General features: G+C 49.1%; 4 protein-coding genes across 4 annotated transcripts; 1 reads left to right on the top strand and 3 right to left on the bottom strand.

The window, feature by feature from the left end:
* Positions 1 to 400: 400 nt before the first annotated feature.
* GL218_01842 (Actin cytoskeleton-regulatory complex protein PAN1) lies at positions 401 to 4849 on the bottom strand (the record flags this gene model as incomplete). Its single annotated transcript, XM_033578326.1, has 3 exons — positions 401 to 1508; positions 1564 to 4071; positions 4125 to 4849. 3 exons carry the CDS (start codon positions 4847 to 4849, stop codon positions 401 to 403), a joined length of 4341 nt encoding a protein of 1446 aa, XP_033439577.1.
* A 779-nt stretch (positions 4850 to 5628) lies between these two features.
* GL218_01843 (uncharacterized protein) lies at positions 5629 to 7426 on the bottom strand (the record flags this gene model as incomplete). The annotated part of the gene is made up of 4 exons (XM_033578327.1): positions 5629 to 5853; positions 5914 to 6665; positions 6720 to 7206; positions 7310 to 7426. The coding sequence occupies 4 exons, from the start codon at positions 7424 to 7426 to the stop codon at positions 5629 to 5631; spliced, it is 1581 nt and encodes a 526-aa protein (XP_033439576.1).
* A 1638-nt stretch (positions 7427 to 9064) lies between these two features.
* GL218_01844 (Pre-mRNA-splicing factor SPP2) lies at positions 9065 to 10159 on the bottom strand (the record flags this gene model as incomplete). Its single annotated transcript, XM_033578328.1, has 1 exon — positions 9065 to 10159. One exon carries the CDS (start codon positions 10157 to 10159, stop codon positions 9065 to 9067), a length of 1095 nt encoding a protein of 364 aa, XP_033439575.1.
* Positions 10160 to 13443: 3284 nt separating this feature from the next.
* Positions 13444 to 15935, top strand: GL218_01845 (Chromatin modification-related protein EAF1; the record flags this gene model as incomplete). Its single annotated transcript, XM_033578329.1, has 2 exons — positions 13444 to 14832; positions 14895 to 15935. 2 exons carry the CDS (start codon positions 13444 to 13446, stop codon positions 15933 to 15935), a joined length of 2430 nt encoding a protein of 809 aa, XP_033439574.1.
* Positions 15936 to 16039: the final 104 nt, after the last annotated feature.

The following is a 16039-nucleotide window of genomic DNA, read 5'->3' on the forward strand; positions in this document are numbered from 1 at the left end:
CCGAGGGGTCTGGCTTGGCAGGCATAATTGAATCCTAGGTCGAGTGGAACTGTTTAACTCTGTACGGTTAACCTCAGCTGATGTCTCTACTAAGTATTATTGGATTTGACCTTTTTATGATATAAAAAAGTAGCTAACATGTACCAGATAAGACGATCAACTATGGTATATATCTTTATATATTACTACTCATCAAACGAAGAAAACGAAGTCTCATGTTTATCCGCTAGCAAATCTATTTGCCATAAGCCAAGGCTATCGGAAAACACCCCCTCTACGTAATCGCAACACTCACTCATACAATCTGACCCATCCAAGACTTTCACTCCTAGAGCATATGTGAATCTTGGGCTATCTCATATAGCTAGCTCTTTCGATACTGATTAGATTTACTGTCACTCTAATCCAAGACTCTACCGGCTAGGCTTGAACCGCTTTTGTCCTTCGTCTGCGTCTTCTTCAACGCTTTGCCTAGGCGAACCTCGTTCAAGAAGGCGGCAGGCCTACCGCCGCCGGAAGGAGTTGGCAAAGCACCTGGAGCTGGCGGCGGTGGTGGAGGGGGAGGCGCCCCGGGAGCCCCAAAATCAGGCATCGGGGGAGGTGGCGGCGGGAGACCTCCTACACCTGCCTCTGGCATGGGTGGCGGTGGCGGGGGTGCGGCAGGTGACTCCGCGGCCCCTCCAATAGGGGGAGGGCTGAACGGTGCTGAAGTTACAACTGGCGAAGCTCCAGCAGACTTGTCACCCGTGGCCGATAGTGGCCGAGGAGGGCCCATGGAGCCGAAGAGAAGAGAAGCTAGCTGAGCAGCACCGGCGGCTGGACGCTCATCATCTGAATCTTCGTCATCCTCTTCGTTTCCAGAGCCCCATTCATCGTCTGTGTCTGGCCGTTTTCGAGAAGGAGGTGGCGCTGTTTTGGCCTCCTGGGTTATTCGGAAAAACGGATTAGTGGACACTTCCGGCTGGGGAGGCGGTGGTGGAGGGGGGGCGGGAGCAGGAGCAGCTGGTGCAACAGCAGGGGGAGCCGCAGATGACTCCGAGGACTGAGATAACATTCGGCGGTAAGGGTTGCGACTCTCCGATTCCGAGGGCGGGCTAGCGACAACTGAAGGGGGGGACATTACAGGCGGCGCGGGGGCAGGAGGTGGCGTAGCTTTACGCTCTAATTCCTGGCTACCGAGCTGACTGCTACCAAGAGTAGGAGTAGATGCTTGAGGGGTGATCTGCTGCGGACCCTCGTCATCGTCCGAAGAGGAAGAGTCGTCCTCCATCGCTGCGAGTTGTCTCTGAAGTTCAAGTTCTCTTTGGCGTGCAGCTTCGATTTCGGCACGTTGGGCTGCCAGTTTCGCTTCCTTCTCTTTCGCATCAGCCATAGCGGCTTTCTTCTTTTTCTTTTCCTCCTCTTTCTTTAGCTTGCCTTGCCGGACTTGTTCCTCTAAAGCCTTCAGGCGGGCAGATGCAGCATCGCGTTCATTGGCGAGTTCTTGCTCCTGTTGTCTAGCCTCGTCCCTATCAAGAGTTAGTCTGAATAACGAATGGAAAATTAAGGTGGTATGGTACGTACTCCATTTGCTGAGTAGCTCGCTGTTGCTCTTCGTGCTCTTTGGAGAGACGCTGCTCCTCGGCTTTCCTAGAGCCCTCTTCCTCCTCGGCTCTCTTTGTAGTAGATGTGTCTTCATGTTTCCCACCTTTCCTTGAAGGAGGCGGAGGTGGTTTCTTGGTTTCCGCCTTGGGTGCAGGAGCAGGAGGAGCCACGCCTTGCTCCTCGGCAATTCTGGCTTGCCGCTCTTGCTCGCGTCGGGCATCCTCTTCTTCCGCTTGTCGGCGTTTGGCCGCACGTTCTGCCTTCTCACGTTCCAATTTCTGGGCGGCAGTCTCCCCGGGCTTAGAAGCCGTTTTGATTCCAAGAGCTGCAAGGCGCTCGGCCATACGCTGCTCTGCTTGCTGTTTAATAAACGCGGCCCTCTCCTCTGGAGTTTTATATGATGAGTAGGACCCGCCAGCGGGCGCTGGTGACCGGCTGATTGGTGGCGTAGCAGTGTGGGTTGCTGACGAAGGGCTGCCTAAACGAGCTGGTGGTGCCTCTGCTCTAACGGGCTCGGCCGTGGGTGCTCGTCCGCCCTTACGGTCCTGGGCCCTGACTCGAGCGGCCCGGCTCGAACGTTGCAAGTCAAATATGAAGTCTCGCACCTCATCCTCCACACCAAGAGCGTCTTCCCATCTTCTTTTTTCGTGCTCGTTGGCAGCACTTTGGCCGCCTTCTTTGAGGTTCTCTCCAATACCTCGCGAAAATTCGCGAACGCTCTCCTCTACGTCTCGGACCATGCCCTCGTTGATATCCTTTTCGTTTCGAACTTTGAGGCTCTCTTCTTCTAGTCTCTTTGCCGCATCCCCTTCGTTATCACCAATATCTAACTTCTTACCCGTCAGCGCAGCAGTCCTCTGCTGCATCATGGCCTTAGCTCTAGCCTTAAGACGGTCCGACTCGGTGATCGAGCCACCAGGTCCAGTGCCAATGATGTTAGAGGCGCTTCCAGGATGCGCTTTCGCGTCTTTAAGTCGGAAGAGTTCAAGCCTAGCCTCGGCGATAGCTTTTTCAGTCTTTCTAACCTGGGAAGCCAGTTCGGGAATCTTATCGGTAAGGTTCTGTAGCTGGCGCTTCAGAGCCCTCCTCTCGGCTTCAGAATCGCCACTTGCAAGAGCAGCATCAGGATGTGCGTCAATATCGTCTTGGATTCGCCTAATGCGACGGTATAGCTCCTCAGCCTCACGCCGATCACGCCTATCAAGAATATCATCCTCCTCGGCGGCGGCCTCGTCCTTGAAATCCATGGCATCTAGGAGGACTTGCTTTTCTCGAATCTTCTTTTTTAATTGGTCAATGGAAAGTTCGTCGTTAGATGTAACAGACGAGGGCGACTCTGGCCGGGGGGAAGAATTTCCGATCCTGCGTCGTGCGCTCGACCGGTACCCAACTTGGTCGTCGTTATTCTTGAACACTGTCGCATCTTTCCGTCCAGCATTTAACCCACCAGCATTCCCTTTGAAGGAATGACTCTTTAAGTAACTGACTCCCGTCTTCTGGGGAAGTAAGGCGGTGCCCGACGTCTTACGGAAGTCAGACTCTTGGCTTAACATAGACTTGATAGTACCAAGTGATTCGGTAAAGTTGCGGGTAGACGGCGGTACAAGCTCGGGTGGTAAAACATTAGGAACGGGATAACCGTTTAGTTTTCTATAGATCAAGTGCATAGCTACGGCAAACTCATCAAGGTTGAGTTTGCCCTTGTTTCCGTTGTCCGCGAGGGTCCATATTCGCTCAAGATCAGGCTTCTCGAGACCGCTTTGGCCAAATATTTCTATTGCCTGATCTCCTCCGATAAGACCTTTACCTAGACCATCCCACGCCCGGAATAATTGGTCATATCGGGTCTTCTCGTCCTTAGTAATGGCCCACGGAATCACTGCGTTGCCAGATAAGCCGGCAGTGGTATAATTTTGCTGTTCGCGACCTGCCTGTGGCATCATTCGGGCTTGTAGCGCGTCGATATTAGGTAGTCCGGTTGCTGGGGCGTTGACTAGACCCCATTGACCAGGCATTCCAGTTGGCTGCGCATTGAGAGGAAGTGCACTGGCGGGAGACAACCCTCCAGCAAAGCCCGTAGGCATTGGTGGCATTGGCGGCATAGGCCCGTTGTATCCGGTTGGTTGTGGGTTATTCAGGCCTCCTGGAAATCCAGTCTGCTGTGGCTGCATTGTTTGACCGGGATATCCCGTCATCTGTGTCTGGAGTAACTGGGAATTGGACGACATGGGCTGAGGATGCTGAATCGTCGGTGGCGTGGCAGTATTCTGCCTGGTGAAATCTGCAGTATTAGTCGCACCGGAGCTAGCAGCTTCTTCCGCGATACTAAAGTTGATTATATCGACCATACTTGATACCTCATTCTTGATATTATCCGGTAGACTTCCAGGGAGTGCTTTACCCACAAGCTTCAGATTGCAGAGGTACATAGCTAGCGCAAATTCCGGGAAGTGTAGTTCGCCAGATCGAGTCGTATCCGAAAGAGTCCTATCTAGAGGTTAGATAATTCATAATTGGAAAGTAATAGTAGTATACTATACCATATGTGTGATAGAGAATCTCCATCGAGTCTCGATCGCAACAATAGGTCCCGGGCCTTCTCTCCAGACATTGTCATCCCGTCACCCACGGCCGATTTGAACAGCGTCTCAAACTTGGCTTGATCTTGGGCTGTGATAAAGGATAACCTAATGTTCGGTATCTTGTTTGTAGGCTTCTGAGATCCTCGACCCGCCGTCAGCGACTCAGACGCGCCACCAGTCTTGAACGATGCAGCCATCGCGCTGAAGCCAGTCGGTTGAGGATTGATTGCCGGGGCCGGAGCTTGTAATTGGGACGGGGCTTGCGAAGTGGCTGCTGGCGCGAATGAGCTTTGGGACTGTTGCTGGTTGAATTGGGCCTGAAATTGCGAGGGTATCTGCGGTACTGGCGGAGCACCTGTTTGAAAGTTCTGCTGCTGAGGAGCTTGGCCAGGAAACCCAGTGAACTGAGGCTGGAGGTTTACAGGCATAGGGGGTTGTTGCGGCATTCCTTGAGGCATTCCCGTCTGCTGCGGTTGCATGCCTTGCGCACCAGGGAAACCTGTATACTGTTGGGTTAAGGGAGCCTGCCCATATCCCGTCGGCTGCGGTGCGAATGGACTTGGCTGCTGCTGTCCTGGCTGTTGCTGTTGAGGCTGTTGACCTGGAACACCGTACGAGTTGCCATACTGCTGGCCGGGTCGTAGGCTGTTACCGCCCATGAATGAATTAGAATTGGAATACATGATGAAATCCGATTATCTCTAGACTAAAAATGGTGTTGCTAGAGAAGAAAGGAGGTGTTGGAGGCACAGACTAGGGAGGTCCTAAGGTCCTAAGGACCTAGTAGTGCTGCTCGATGATAATGTTAAAGAAGCAAGAAAACTTGTAGATACTAGAAAGTCTGTAGATTAGAAGTATGTTTAATTGTTGTAGATGACGAAGCAGCCGAAGCAGCTGCTAGTAATCAAACGGGACAAGGAGTGGCTTGGCATAATTTAGGCGCACGACCGCTAAACACGAACCAGTAACAGGCTTGGTTTAAAACTCAATGGCTGGGTGTACATACCTACGTACCTACGTACCAAGTGGATTTTTTCATATATGCAGCCCGACCTCACGTGCGTATGTATTTCAGGTACCTGTTTAAGCAAACCAATAGGTACGGCGTACGCATCCCTATAACTTACATATGTGTTGTATAACAGTCTGGGTGTTTAACATATAATTGCACTCACGATTTGTTTATATCAACCTTAGCCATTAATCAATCATTAGGTAGATTATGCTCATCTGCTTTAACTATTCTTTCACCCCCGTATTTACTACTTTATCGTCTCTATTATTATACTACGACTTCTATTACTTGAATAGCTAAGTCATCTTCACACATCTCCTTTTTCTACCTAACGTTGTACTGCCTCTGTTATCAACTTCTCCCCTAGTGCCACATGTCACAATGTAGACTTTGCTGAGACTCGGAAACTAGTGTCTCCAGACTATCGGCTTTTTCAATTATTGTCTCTTACTGCGCAGCCGAAGTAGGGAATTGGTCGGCGTTCTTCTTGGCCCACGCCCTGAAGTCGATCTTCGAGGCGGCCTTCTTTAGAGCACCAGTTAAACCGAACTGGGTTGAGATACCCTCAACCCGATGAGTCGAGTTAATGTTCTTGACCAGAACAATCTGGTAGCAGGTGGCAGAACCCTGTCGGGAAGCGATGGTTGAGGACGCAAGGAAGTATTCCCAGACCTATATTTCAACTTGTTAGCCACATGATATACATTAGGTACTACTTCATGGCAAACTTACGCGGAACCATCTCTTTCCATACTTAGCCTCAACCTTCTCGCGGTTGGCCAACCAGTTCCTATACCAGCGCCACAGAGTTGCGGAATAGTGCACACCGATCGTATCGACTCCCTTGACTTCCCACCCAGCACCTTCTAGTCCGCTAATGAAAAAGTCGAGAGGAGTTGACGCGTCAGCACCGGGGAAGACGTATTTGTTCATGAATAATCCCCAGATAAGATCCTCGTATTGCCAAGGCTTTCGGAGACCAGCAATCTGTAGGAAGAAAACTCCGTCATCGTCGAGCATATCATAGACCTGCTTTAAGAAAGTACCGAACTTGCGAACACCAACGTGCTCGGCCATCTCCAGACATGTGATCTTCTTGTATCCGCCCTGGGGCACCGGGATGTCTCGGTAATCCATGCAGAGAATTTTGCTCTGTTCCTCAGGGATGCCGACGTTGCGCAGAGCCTTGTTACCCCAAGCAGTTTGGTTGCGGCCGAGAGTAACACCAGTAGCATGGGCGCCGTAGTTGACACTTGCAAATCGTGCGAGGGTACCCCAACCGCAACCGATATCTAGTAGTGATTCGCCTTCCTGCAAGTCAATCTTCTCGCAAACAATAGCTAACTTGTTGTCCTGAAGTTGTTCTAAGGTCTCCTCGGTATTGACGTCTGAAATAATGCCAGAAGTGTAGATCATACGAGGACCCAAGAACCAGCCGTAGAAGTCATCACCACGGTCGTAGTGGTCACGGACCTGTTCCTCATCTTGATGGAGTTAGCCGGCGGTTATCATTAGCAGTTAATTCTAGAATATCTTACCTTGACTCCTCGAGTGCATGATAACCTCGGGGATCATGCCAAATAAGAAGTACTTGCAGAGGCCCCAAGTAAATCGGAAGCTTGCCCAATCGTGTCTGTATTCCATGACTTCAAGGCAATCGCCATTGAAGTCGACATCACCGTCGAAGTACATTTCGTAGAAGGTCTCTAAGGGAATCTTGTTCTTGCCATGGTACTTGAGCTTATCAGATTGCTTCTTGAAAGTGAGGTAGTGCTCGATTGGTCGCCCAGGATATCTAGCTTTCTCGTTCTTTCGAGGGCTTATGGAAGAGATAGTGAGCCAAAAACCAGCAAGAATAGGGATGCTGGTGAATAAGGCGAAGAATATAGCAGTCTTAAGACCACCTCCAACTTTCCATGACATCCAAAGAGGGACACCGCCCATCAAAGAGAATAGCAAGAGATTAGAGAAGGTGTCAGCACCAGCCGAATCGGCGGGGAGAGGGGCATTTTTGATAGATGGATACTAGAAAAGTCATATTAGCCTCCGGAATACTTTAATAAGACGAGTTTACCGAATCCGTGGATTCCGATATGAAAGAGAAGGAAAGGAAAAAAAAATTACATACCGATGTGGTTCGCACACCGCAGTCCTCAAACTTCTCAAAGGTGGGAGTGGGAGCTTTAGGAGTTTCGATGAATTCGAACTCGGATTCGCTCCCATTAACACTATGAGGTTTTGACATAGTGAAGATTGCAAAGCCAATAAGGGCCGGTAAAGACTTTGCGATAACCTTCTTTGTGTCTTATGTCTTAAAGAGTTGAAGAAGAATTTGTGGGAAAAGCTTGAGGTAGTTCAGAGTATTTCTTGCCCTTTCCCACTTTCCACAGACCGCCCTCCTTCCTGCCAGGCCTGCATGATCTAAACCCGATAACCAACCCGATAACCCTTTTCACGAATTGGCGTCTCTGACTGGCTAGGGACCCTAAGCTAGAACCACAGTAGATGCCGTTCCGTTGTAATCATAGTGGGGTTGGCCACGACTTAGAGCTCCAACGGTGTGAAAACCCCCCACCTACCTTTAGAATCCAGCTGTTCTAAGCTGTCCTAAACTGTCCAGGTACTAGGTCATCCCCACTATCGAGCTGACGTTAAGCCTCCAAAATTTTGAATAGGGGTCAACATCTAAGATACATCTACATATGATACCAGGATACACAGGTGTTTGACAAGGAAAAGCAAACATAGCCACGTTGATTTCTACTTGGAAGTAATACTATGTACTATCTCAGCTACTAGCTAAATTTGATAGGCAAGGTATAACCCTTAAGCAAATACTCTCGGACTCTTCTTTCTCTACAAGACCTAGTAGAAAATAACATTAGAACCCACCTCTCGAAATTCTAGTACCTTGGCGTAAAGGCCACGTTGTTCTATACACTAGAGCCGATCTACGGCATTGCGATATAGATAATGCACTAACATCTGTAGAGGTTGTCCTTAGTAAGATATGACCTCTTATAAAGACATCATAACGAAGCATAGCTGTCACTCTAGAATTAAGACTAAGACTGCGACTTCTCGAGATATCATGGACAATCTGCTTCGGAGATGGGCAGTAACATCTGTTGTTGTCTCGTATAGATGTCAAAAGAGCCTGTAGCTCACACATACGTGTAATAGCTAGAACACTCCATACCACCAGGGCTTAATACCGTACAAGGTAATAGCCAGGGATCGGCCAGGGGAATAATATAAAAACCAAGAGAGGCAATGTCCACAAGATAATTTACCATGTAGGACTACACCGACAATAACGTTGTAGTTCTAGGTCAAATGCAGAGACATAGAAGCAATCGTGTCCTCAAGGCCCTGGATCACGGTCATACTACTTAGGTGTCATTTCGTTTTAACTATACCAGCAATTAGTTATAGGTTCCAGAAGAGCCCCGTTGATGTGTTGAGCACCAATTTGGCAGAAGCTGGTATTATGAATAGCTCAACACTCCTAATCTCAACGATGTCTAGTCCCCTACGTCAGCATCACATCGAATAGTATGCATCAAGGTGTATTAAATAGTTTAACAAAGGGCGTATTACAACCTCTAATTTGATCTGGCAAGACACCCACTCGATTGATAACCGGGTCACCAACGGTCTTAGTCGACGGAACTCATTCGGTAAATATCTCATCTCGAGTGGCAGGTCCCGTACGTGGTGTTGTGTTCTGTGCATTAATGGACACGGCCAACATTCACCAATAATGGGAAGTCGTGTTGTAGATATAGGAATGAGGCGACTTTATGCGGTCAATATAGCGTAGTGCACTAAGAAGCCGCTGGTATTCCATTCGGTCGAACTGACCGGGTATTAACCAGCTCTTTCAGCGCCCATAACTGCGTCCGGAATGTCTATGGCTATCCCGATCGCGATCACGATGATGGCTATGGCCGTGATCTCGTCGCTCGCGTTCCCGTTCCCGTTCGGACTTGTAGCTATCACCACGGCGATCATCACGGTCTCGTTTCTCCTTTTCTTTATCCCTCCTATACTCATTAAGACGGGGTCTGCGTTCACGATGCCCATGCTTTCGGGCCAACTCTCCCTTTCTAATCTCTTCATCCTCCTTAGAACCAAGTCCCATCAGATTTGGCCGCTTTTTAACTTCTTTCGGCTTCGCACCGCGCTCCTCGCCGTTCCAACCCATCCCACGTAGCATGGCCGCTCCAAATTCGCCCTCAGGTATCTGATCATACTCGTCTATGGTCGACACCTCTGCAGCTTCTTCCATCATACGACGGTAAGCGTCCTGTTCCGAAAGCGTCGCGGACGTGTTTTGTCTTGATTTGCCTTCGATAACGAGGTCTTTTGTAAATTTTCGTTTCTTGCCCAAGAGAGCATCTATGGCATCGGTATCCTCGTTCGTAAAAACTTCAGATTCATCACTAGGATGAACTGCTCTACGGCCGGATGTTTCATATCCTTCATCTCTTGACGGGCTTTCATCTAGATTTTCAGTATCGCCTTGTACTGGTTTCCTCGTTACGGTAAGACCCCATTTAATTTGCTTGTCCTGGTCGGCTGGATCCCTCTCTGCAGAATCGCCAAATCCCGCTCGCCTTGATAATAAACCGTCCTTAGTGCTCTTCTGGTCTCTTAACTCTGCCTTCCAGTCACGGTTTTCATGGCCGGTTATCACGTAAGGTAGATTGGCGCGCCCCGATTTGTCTGTCTTCGGATTTCGCCTCTTAGCTTTAGGCTCAGATACATCATCACCAATAGTTGTGATTACTTCATGACGAGCTTCGTCGTCGCTCCCGGAATCGGATTCATGACTGAGAATGTGTGGTCGCTGACGTTTACCTAACGTTGATAGCGGTTGGGAATGTGTTTGTGTTTGTTTCTTGGCCCCGTTGGTAGATTTCGAGGATGACGATGTACCAAATTTAATCGCTATCCGCGGAGTTGGCTCAGGCATTTTTGTTGATCCAAACAGCCGGATGAGTCGGGCGATAAATGTAGCTCTTCAGTATCGACACGCGAAAACTTAGGCAGCGAAGAGTTATTGTTTGGTATGTTGCTGGCGACGTAAATCTGATGTGAAGTTGTACATGAACTGACTGGCTTAATCCTGATCAGGCAGCGCTTCAAATGTGGCTAGGAGCCTTGCGTTTCCGGTTTGATTATCTAATGAAATGTGGCTCACCTTAGACCAAAGCATAGGTACATGTAGGTACCTAAATGAGGTACCACTTAGTACATGTATTACCTAATACCTACTTGACGCAACTATGTATAAATATGTGTTTCGAACAAATACCTACATCTATTAAATACATAGACGGACTACGTCTGAAGATAATCTAATATGGTCAGAGCACTCTGGTGGGTACATGTAGCAAGCAGGCTGCTATTTAAGCTCCAATAGGTATTTAAGTGTAATAGATACATTAAAGTGCTAGTATGAGGAACGCGTTAAACGCCTTACACAACTGTGTACCTTAGGTACCTAATGTATAAGGTACTTAGCATATGTAAATATGTACCTTCCAAGTTACGTGGATGAGGAGAGCAGGAGGGGCAAGCAAATTCAGTAATAGGGCTTATAGCAGGTACCTTGGGGAATTTAGGTAGTAGCAATAGCACTCGGTAGAATGGGTCACCACTGTGTATCGGTCCAGCCAGGCCTATCAAAATGCCCCTGTGCACTGAAGCAACCAGTATCATAGGCTTACCCATAGCTACCATAGGCCGTCCATAGGCCGTCCATAGGCATCGTCCGCCAAAAGGAAAGCAAAAAAATTAATCTAAGAGACTTCTTGTTAATGATCGCGAAGATATAATTCAATTAGTACAACACAACGCCATCATTTTCATCACTTAATTATATCGGATTCATCTCCAGTGGTACCATTAAGCCTGGAGAGTCATCCGTTTTCATGTAAAACGGATGTCGCGGCGGTCGATGCTATGACTGAGGTCGTGCCCGCCGACCGCACGAAGCTTCTGCAATCCAAGCGGGCAGAATGCAGGTCAGTTATATATTCGGATGAATAGAGCTAATTGATCCGATACTCATGATATATATTTTTATAGTGCTATCGCTCGTTCAAGAAAGAGGAAGCTCTGCGTTCTGTATGCGGTCGCCACGACTACGGATGGCCTCCCACAACGAAGCTTCGCCGATCCAGACGCGCCACCAACCAACGCTGCCGAGTTACATTTTCTTGAAGGTTGCGATATCTTACAGTATGTTTAGACTTCGCGTCCTTTTAAATTTTTTTTTAATCTTCGATCGCGTTTGGGATGTTGGGAATTAGAAAAAAAAAACTTGCGGATTTGATGGTTTAATTGCTAATATTATAAATTAGAGGGAGAAAATTAAACGAGTTGAATATTCCTACGCGACTACGAGTTCGATCCGAATATCCTCCACTAGCCCGACCCGGTGAGAATTTCATCACAAGCGAAAATGCTCATCAAAGTAGGAAGAAAGATGTCGGCGCTATCGTGCGACCCGTTATGGTACCGCCTCCAGTACAATCGCGACCAGGAATTAGTGATGGTCAAGCGAATATTCCCTCTGCTTTCCCAACATCTAGTCCCGGATTAAAACAGCATCAGCCAGTTTGGCCCATACAATCTTCCGGACGACCTATAAGACCAGATCCTCCCACTCCGTTATCAAATGATCTATCCAAACCTAGGTTTCCGTCTAGTGAACATGTAGAGCATCTACCTACGAACGATAGGCCTGATGGTGCCCCCAAAATTCCAACAAGTCACACCGCAGCCTCTGTCAATCTTCCTCAACCACAAGTAGTTCAAGCTCTTGTGAATGACCAGCGACAGCGACAGCAACACCAGCACCAGCAACAACCGCTACTACAGCCGCTACAACACCCACAGCAACAATTCCAACAGAAGCCGCAGCAGACAGCGCAACATGGGGGCACGCATTTAGGAAGTACTCACAATGGCGAGCCGATGGATATCGACCCTTCCCCAGCTACGAAGCTTGAAGAGAAAGTGGCTGTGGTTCACTCGATTTCTCAGGTCGACGGTATCAGCGGAGTTGATAGCGTATCTTCAAATTCAACAACACCAATCCTTTCCAGTACGACAAACAATATGGATTCAGCTCGTGAAAGTATGCCACTTGCGGACAGTGCAGAGGCCAAGCTGGCGGGAATGAAAGATGTGGCGTCGATGAGACAAAATTCATTGAGTTTAACGACCTCAGAGCCATCCGTGGCTGGAACATCCGAAAGCATTCCGAACCGAGTCAAAGACCAACCGCTGCTAGCACCCACTATCGTAACAACGGAGATACCAATTAATACTAGCCCGAAAGTTAACTCAGCCCAGTCGCTCAACAATACATTATCTCCTGCGCAACCTGAAAAGCCTGTGACCACAAGCTTCGACCAGACTACGAGTAGTTTTCATACAATTCCGCAATTCCCGATACATCAGCCTCCTAACAATGATTCCCGTGATTTTCCGATTACGGATACGAGGAACGAGAAACCGCCGACTGATACAAGTACAACCGCTGTCGGGTTTATCAACGGTATTGTTCAGAGTGGAAGCAAGAACGAAGTCATGGAGAAAGAAACTTCGGTGGCCCCTGTTGACGCAACTCCGATTACACCGCAACTTGACTCCGAAGGAACTCGACGTTCCCCCCAACCAGCGCAATCTCATCAGCCGATTCGAGAGCGAAGTAGCAGCCCTACGGGGGTTGCTCGACAGAAACCGGTTGCTGAAATCCTTAGTGAACCGCCGAGGAGGTCAAGAGAATCCCTATCTGATCATACAGCATTAGTGACACCAACATCTCAGTCGTCCAAACAGCATCCGCAAAGTCTTCTTGGAAGGTCTAAGCTTATAGAGAAAAGTAAACGGTCGACAGTAGTGTTCGGTAAACAAACTAAACCTACCGGGGATTCGGATAAATCACTGGTTCAGAATCAGCAGAAGGTTGGGCAGATAGCCAGCGATGACTATTTTACTCCCCTTTTTGTTCAAGCGTTTGCCTCGAATTCTAAGTGGATGAGACCTCTAGACCAGATTTTACATCAGGCCCATAAAACATTGTCAACGCCCGATTCTTACACTCAAATACTTGACAATCAAGCTTGCAAGGTTCTTAAGAGGGTTTATCACTTGCAGCATCATAACAAATGGTCTCTACGCCAACCAAAGCGTTGCCCTGAGCCCACGCGCCAACCATGCCACTGGGATGTTTTACTTAAAGAGATGAAATGGATGAGAACTGATTTCCGTGAAGAGCGAAAATGGAAGATGGCAGCCGCCCGGAATCTTGCTTATGCCTGTGCCGAATGGGTGTCAGCTTCTATAGAAGATCGCAAGACCCTGCAGGTAGATGTTATCATACCTCCCAAGGCGCCACCAGTCGATACTGGAGAGGTGATTATGGGTGACGTGCATAACCCTCAGAGTTCGGATAGTCAACCGACGCCAGACCTTATTCCATCTGCGGACATGGACTCCCCAATGGAGCCAGACGACGAACCTCACGAAGGTATTCTCGACACAGTAGCTCCATCAGCTATATTTGCCCTAGAGAATGACGATATAGTATTTGCGTTACATCAGTCTCCTACTGCGGATCGGCTACTTGAAGAACTGCCTATCTACGGATCGCCGCTGAAAGTCCCCAAGTCCGATCTCACCGCGCCAGAATATGATCCCGATGCTTCGTGGAGACGCCCTGCATTACCACTAAGCAAGTTTGTGGAAGGTCGAATGGAACTCGCACCAATCGAGCCGCCAAAGAAGCGAAGCCGGTACAATTATGCGCAGGAGGACGACGAGGATGATGGAGTCGTTTTCGGCCAGCTGAACAGCAGCCAGCCTCGACTAGAGCCAGAAAGCCCCGATGTGGCGCTGTTTCGCCCTGAGAATAAAAGCTTCAGGGATAGACTTCACGCTGGGCATCAATTCCGCCCACCTAACGAGCATTCTATGCCTTTCCAATCATTTTATGAGTGCCGTAGCCCTTCTCAATGGATACAATCCGAGGATGATGAACTGAAGAGCCTCGTCCGTGAGTATTCTTATAATTGGTCTCTAATATCTAGTATACTCTCCTCCAAGTCCTTATTTAGCTCTGGGGCTGAGAGGCGGACACCATGGGAATGTTTCGAACGCTGGGTTATGCTTGAGGGACTTCCTCATGACATGCAGAAAACACAGTATTTCAAGCTATGGCAAGGCAGAATTGAATCGTCACAGCAAGTTATTCGACAGCACCAGAACGCGATGCAACAACAAGCGCAGCAGCAGCAGCAGCAGCAGCAAGCTAACTCTAATGGTCCTGTTACACCGATCCCTAAGCGGCGGTACAACGTTCCATTAAAGGTAGAGAGGCGGCGTAACCAGAAACACCTGACGATGATAGACGCGATGAGAAAGCTTGCAAAGAAACGCGAGACAGCCATACAAAAACAGCAGCATGCCGCTTCTCTTGCTGCTACGAGAAAGCCAAATGAAACACCCCAACAAAGGGCTCCGACCAAGACCCCGAGAGAATATAGTATTATGCGATTCGAAAGAGATCAAGCAATGGCCGAGAGGTTGGCAGAGAGGATGGCACAACAGCAGCGTCATGAGGCCCAGCGCAGAGTATGAATCTCCCTTTTTTTTCATCTTAATGTTGACCAAATAACACTAATACGCGCACGTAGGCTGTCCTTCAGAGGGCACAGCAAGGACAGGTTGCACAAATGGCAGCCGCCCAGAATGTGAATCAGCTCCCGCAGAATAATCCTCAGATGTCAGCCTCTCATCCCCATGCGGCTATGGCTCGTGTTGGTGCCCCTAGTCAAATTCCGATCAACAGTCAAGGTCGTCCGCGAATGCCCATGCATGCCACTCCCAATGGTACAGGAACCTCCAATCACATGAGCGGCGGTCTCGTTCCTCCTATGCCGATGAATGGCACCTCTCAAGTACAGATGCCTACAGTAAATGGCCAGTCGCGGATGGCAATGCCCACTGCACAGCCGGATATTCAGCTCTTGATGCAAGCGCAACAGATTTCCGAGCAACAGCGCCGTTCGGTGCAGATGCGACAACAGCAGCAACAGCAGCAACAGCAACATCAGCAGCAGCAGCAATCTCAGACTCCACAAGGAAGCATGCCTTTGCAAAGTTCACCCCCCGCCATGCGAGCTGCCGCGATGAATGGATTGAACCAGAAAAGTTACCTCACTAATGCCCAGGCCCAAGCAATGATGGCCCAGTTCAACGCCGGAAATGGTTCAGGAATGTCGACTCCCCCCGCACCAGGCCTTCCCATGACATCTCAAGCAGGGTCCCCGCGACCAAATACGACAATACCTCAGCCGACGCACCAGACATACGTCTCACAGCTTCAGCATATTGAGAGCCAGATTAGACAGCAACATCCAAATACGCCACAAGATATGGTCCGTGAGATGGCAAGGCAGCTGTTAAATACTCGCCACAATAACCACAACCTTGCACAGTCTGCGATGAACGCCGCGGCGGGAGCTACAGGGCATGCTGCTGCTGCTAATGGGCCACATCAATATGCTCAGCTGCTTAGAGCTCAGCAACAGCAACAAGCTGCCGCCGCCGCTGCAGCGCAGGCCCAACAAGCACAACAAGCACAAGCGCAAGCTCAAGCCCAACACGGAGTACAGCAACAGCAACAGCGGAACTCGAGCGGAAGCGCGACACCAACACCGTCAGTACCGAAGTAGGTTAACGGTACACTGTGTCGATTGTCCAACGTAGTGCCTGTCGACCTGTTGGAGGGTACAGAGGCATGATGTTGCTGAACCACTTTCGCCTCATTTTCTCTGAG

The sequence above is a fragment of the Daldinia childiae genome, assembly GCF_008694065.1.
Source record: "Daldinia childiae strain JS-1345 chromosome Unknown Scaffold2, whole genome shotgun sequence".
Taxonomy (NCBI): Eukaryota; Fungi; Ascomycota; class Sordariomycetes; order Xylariales; family Hypoxylaceae; genus Daldinia; species Daldinia childiae.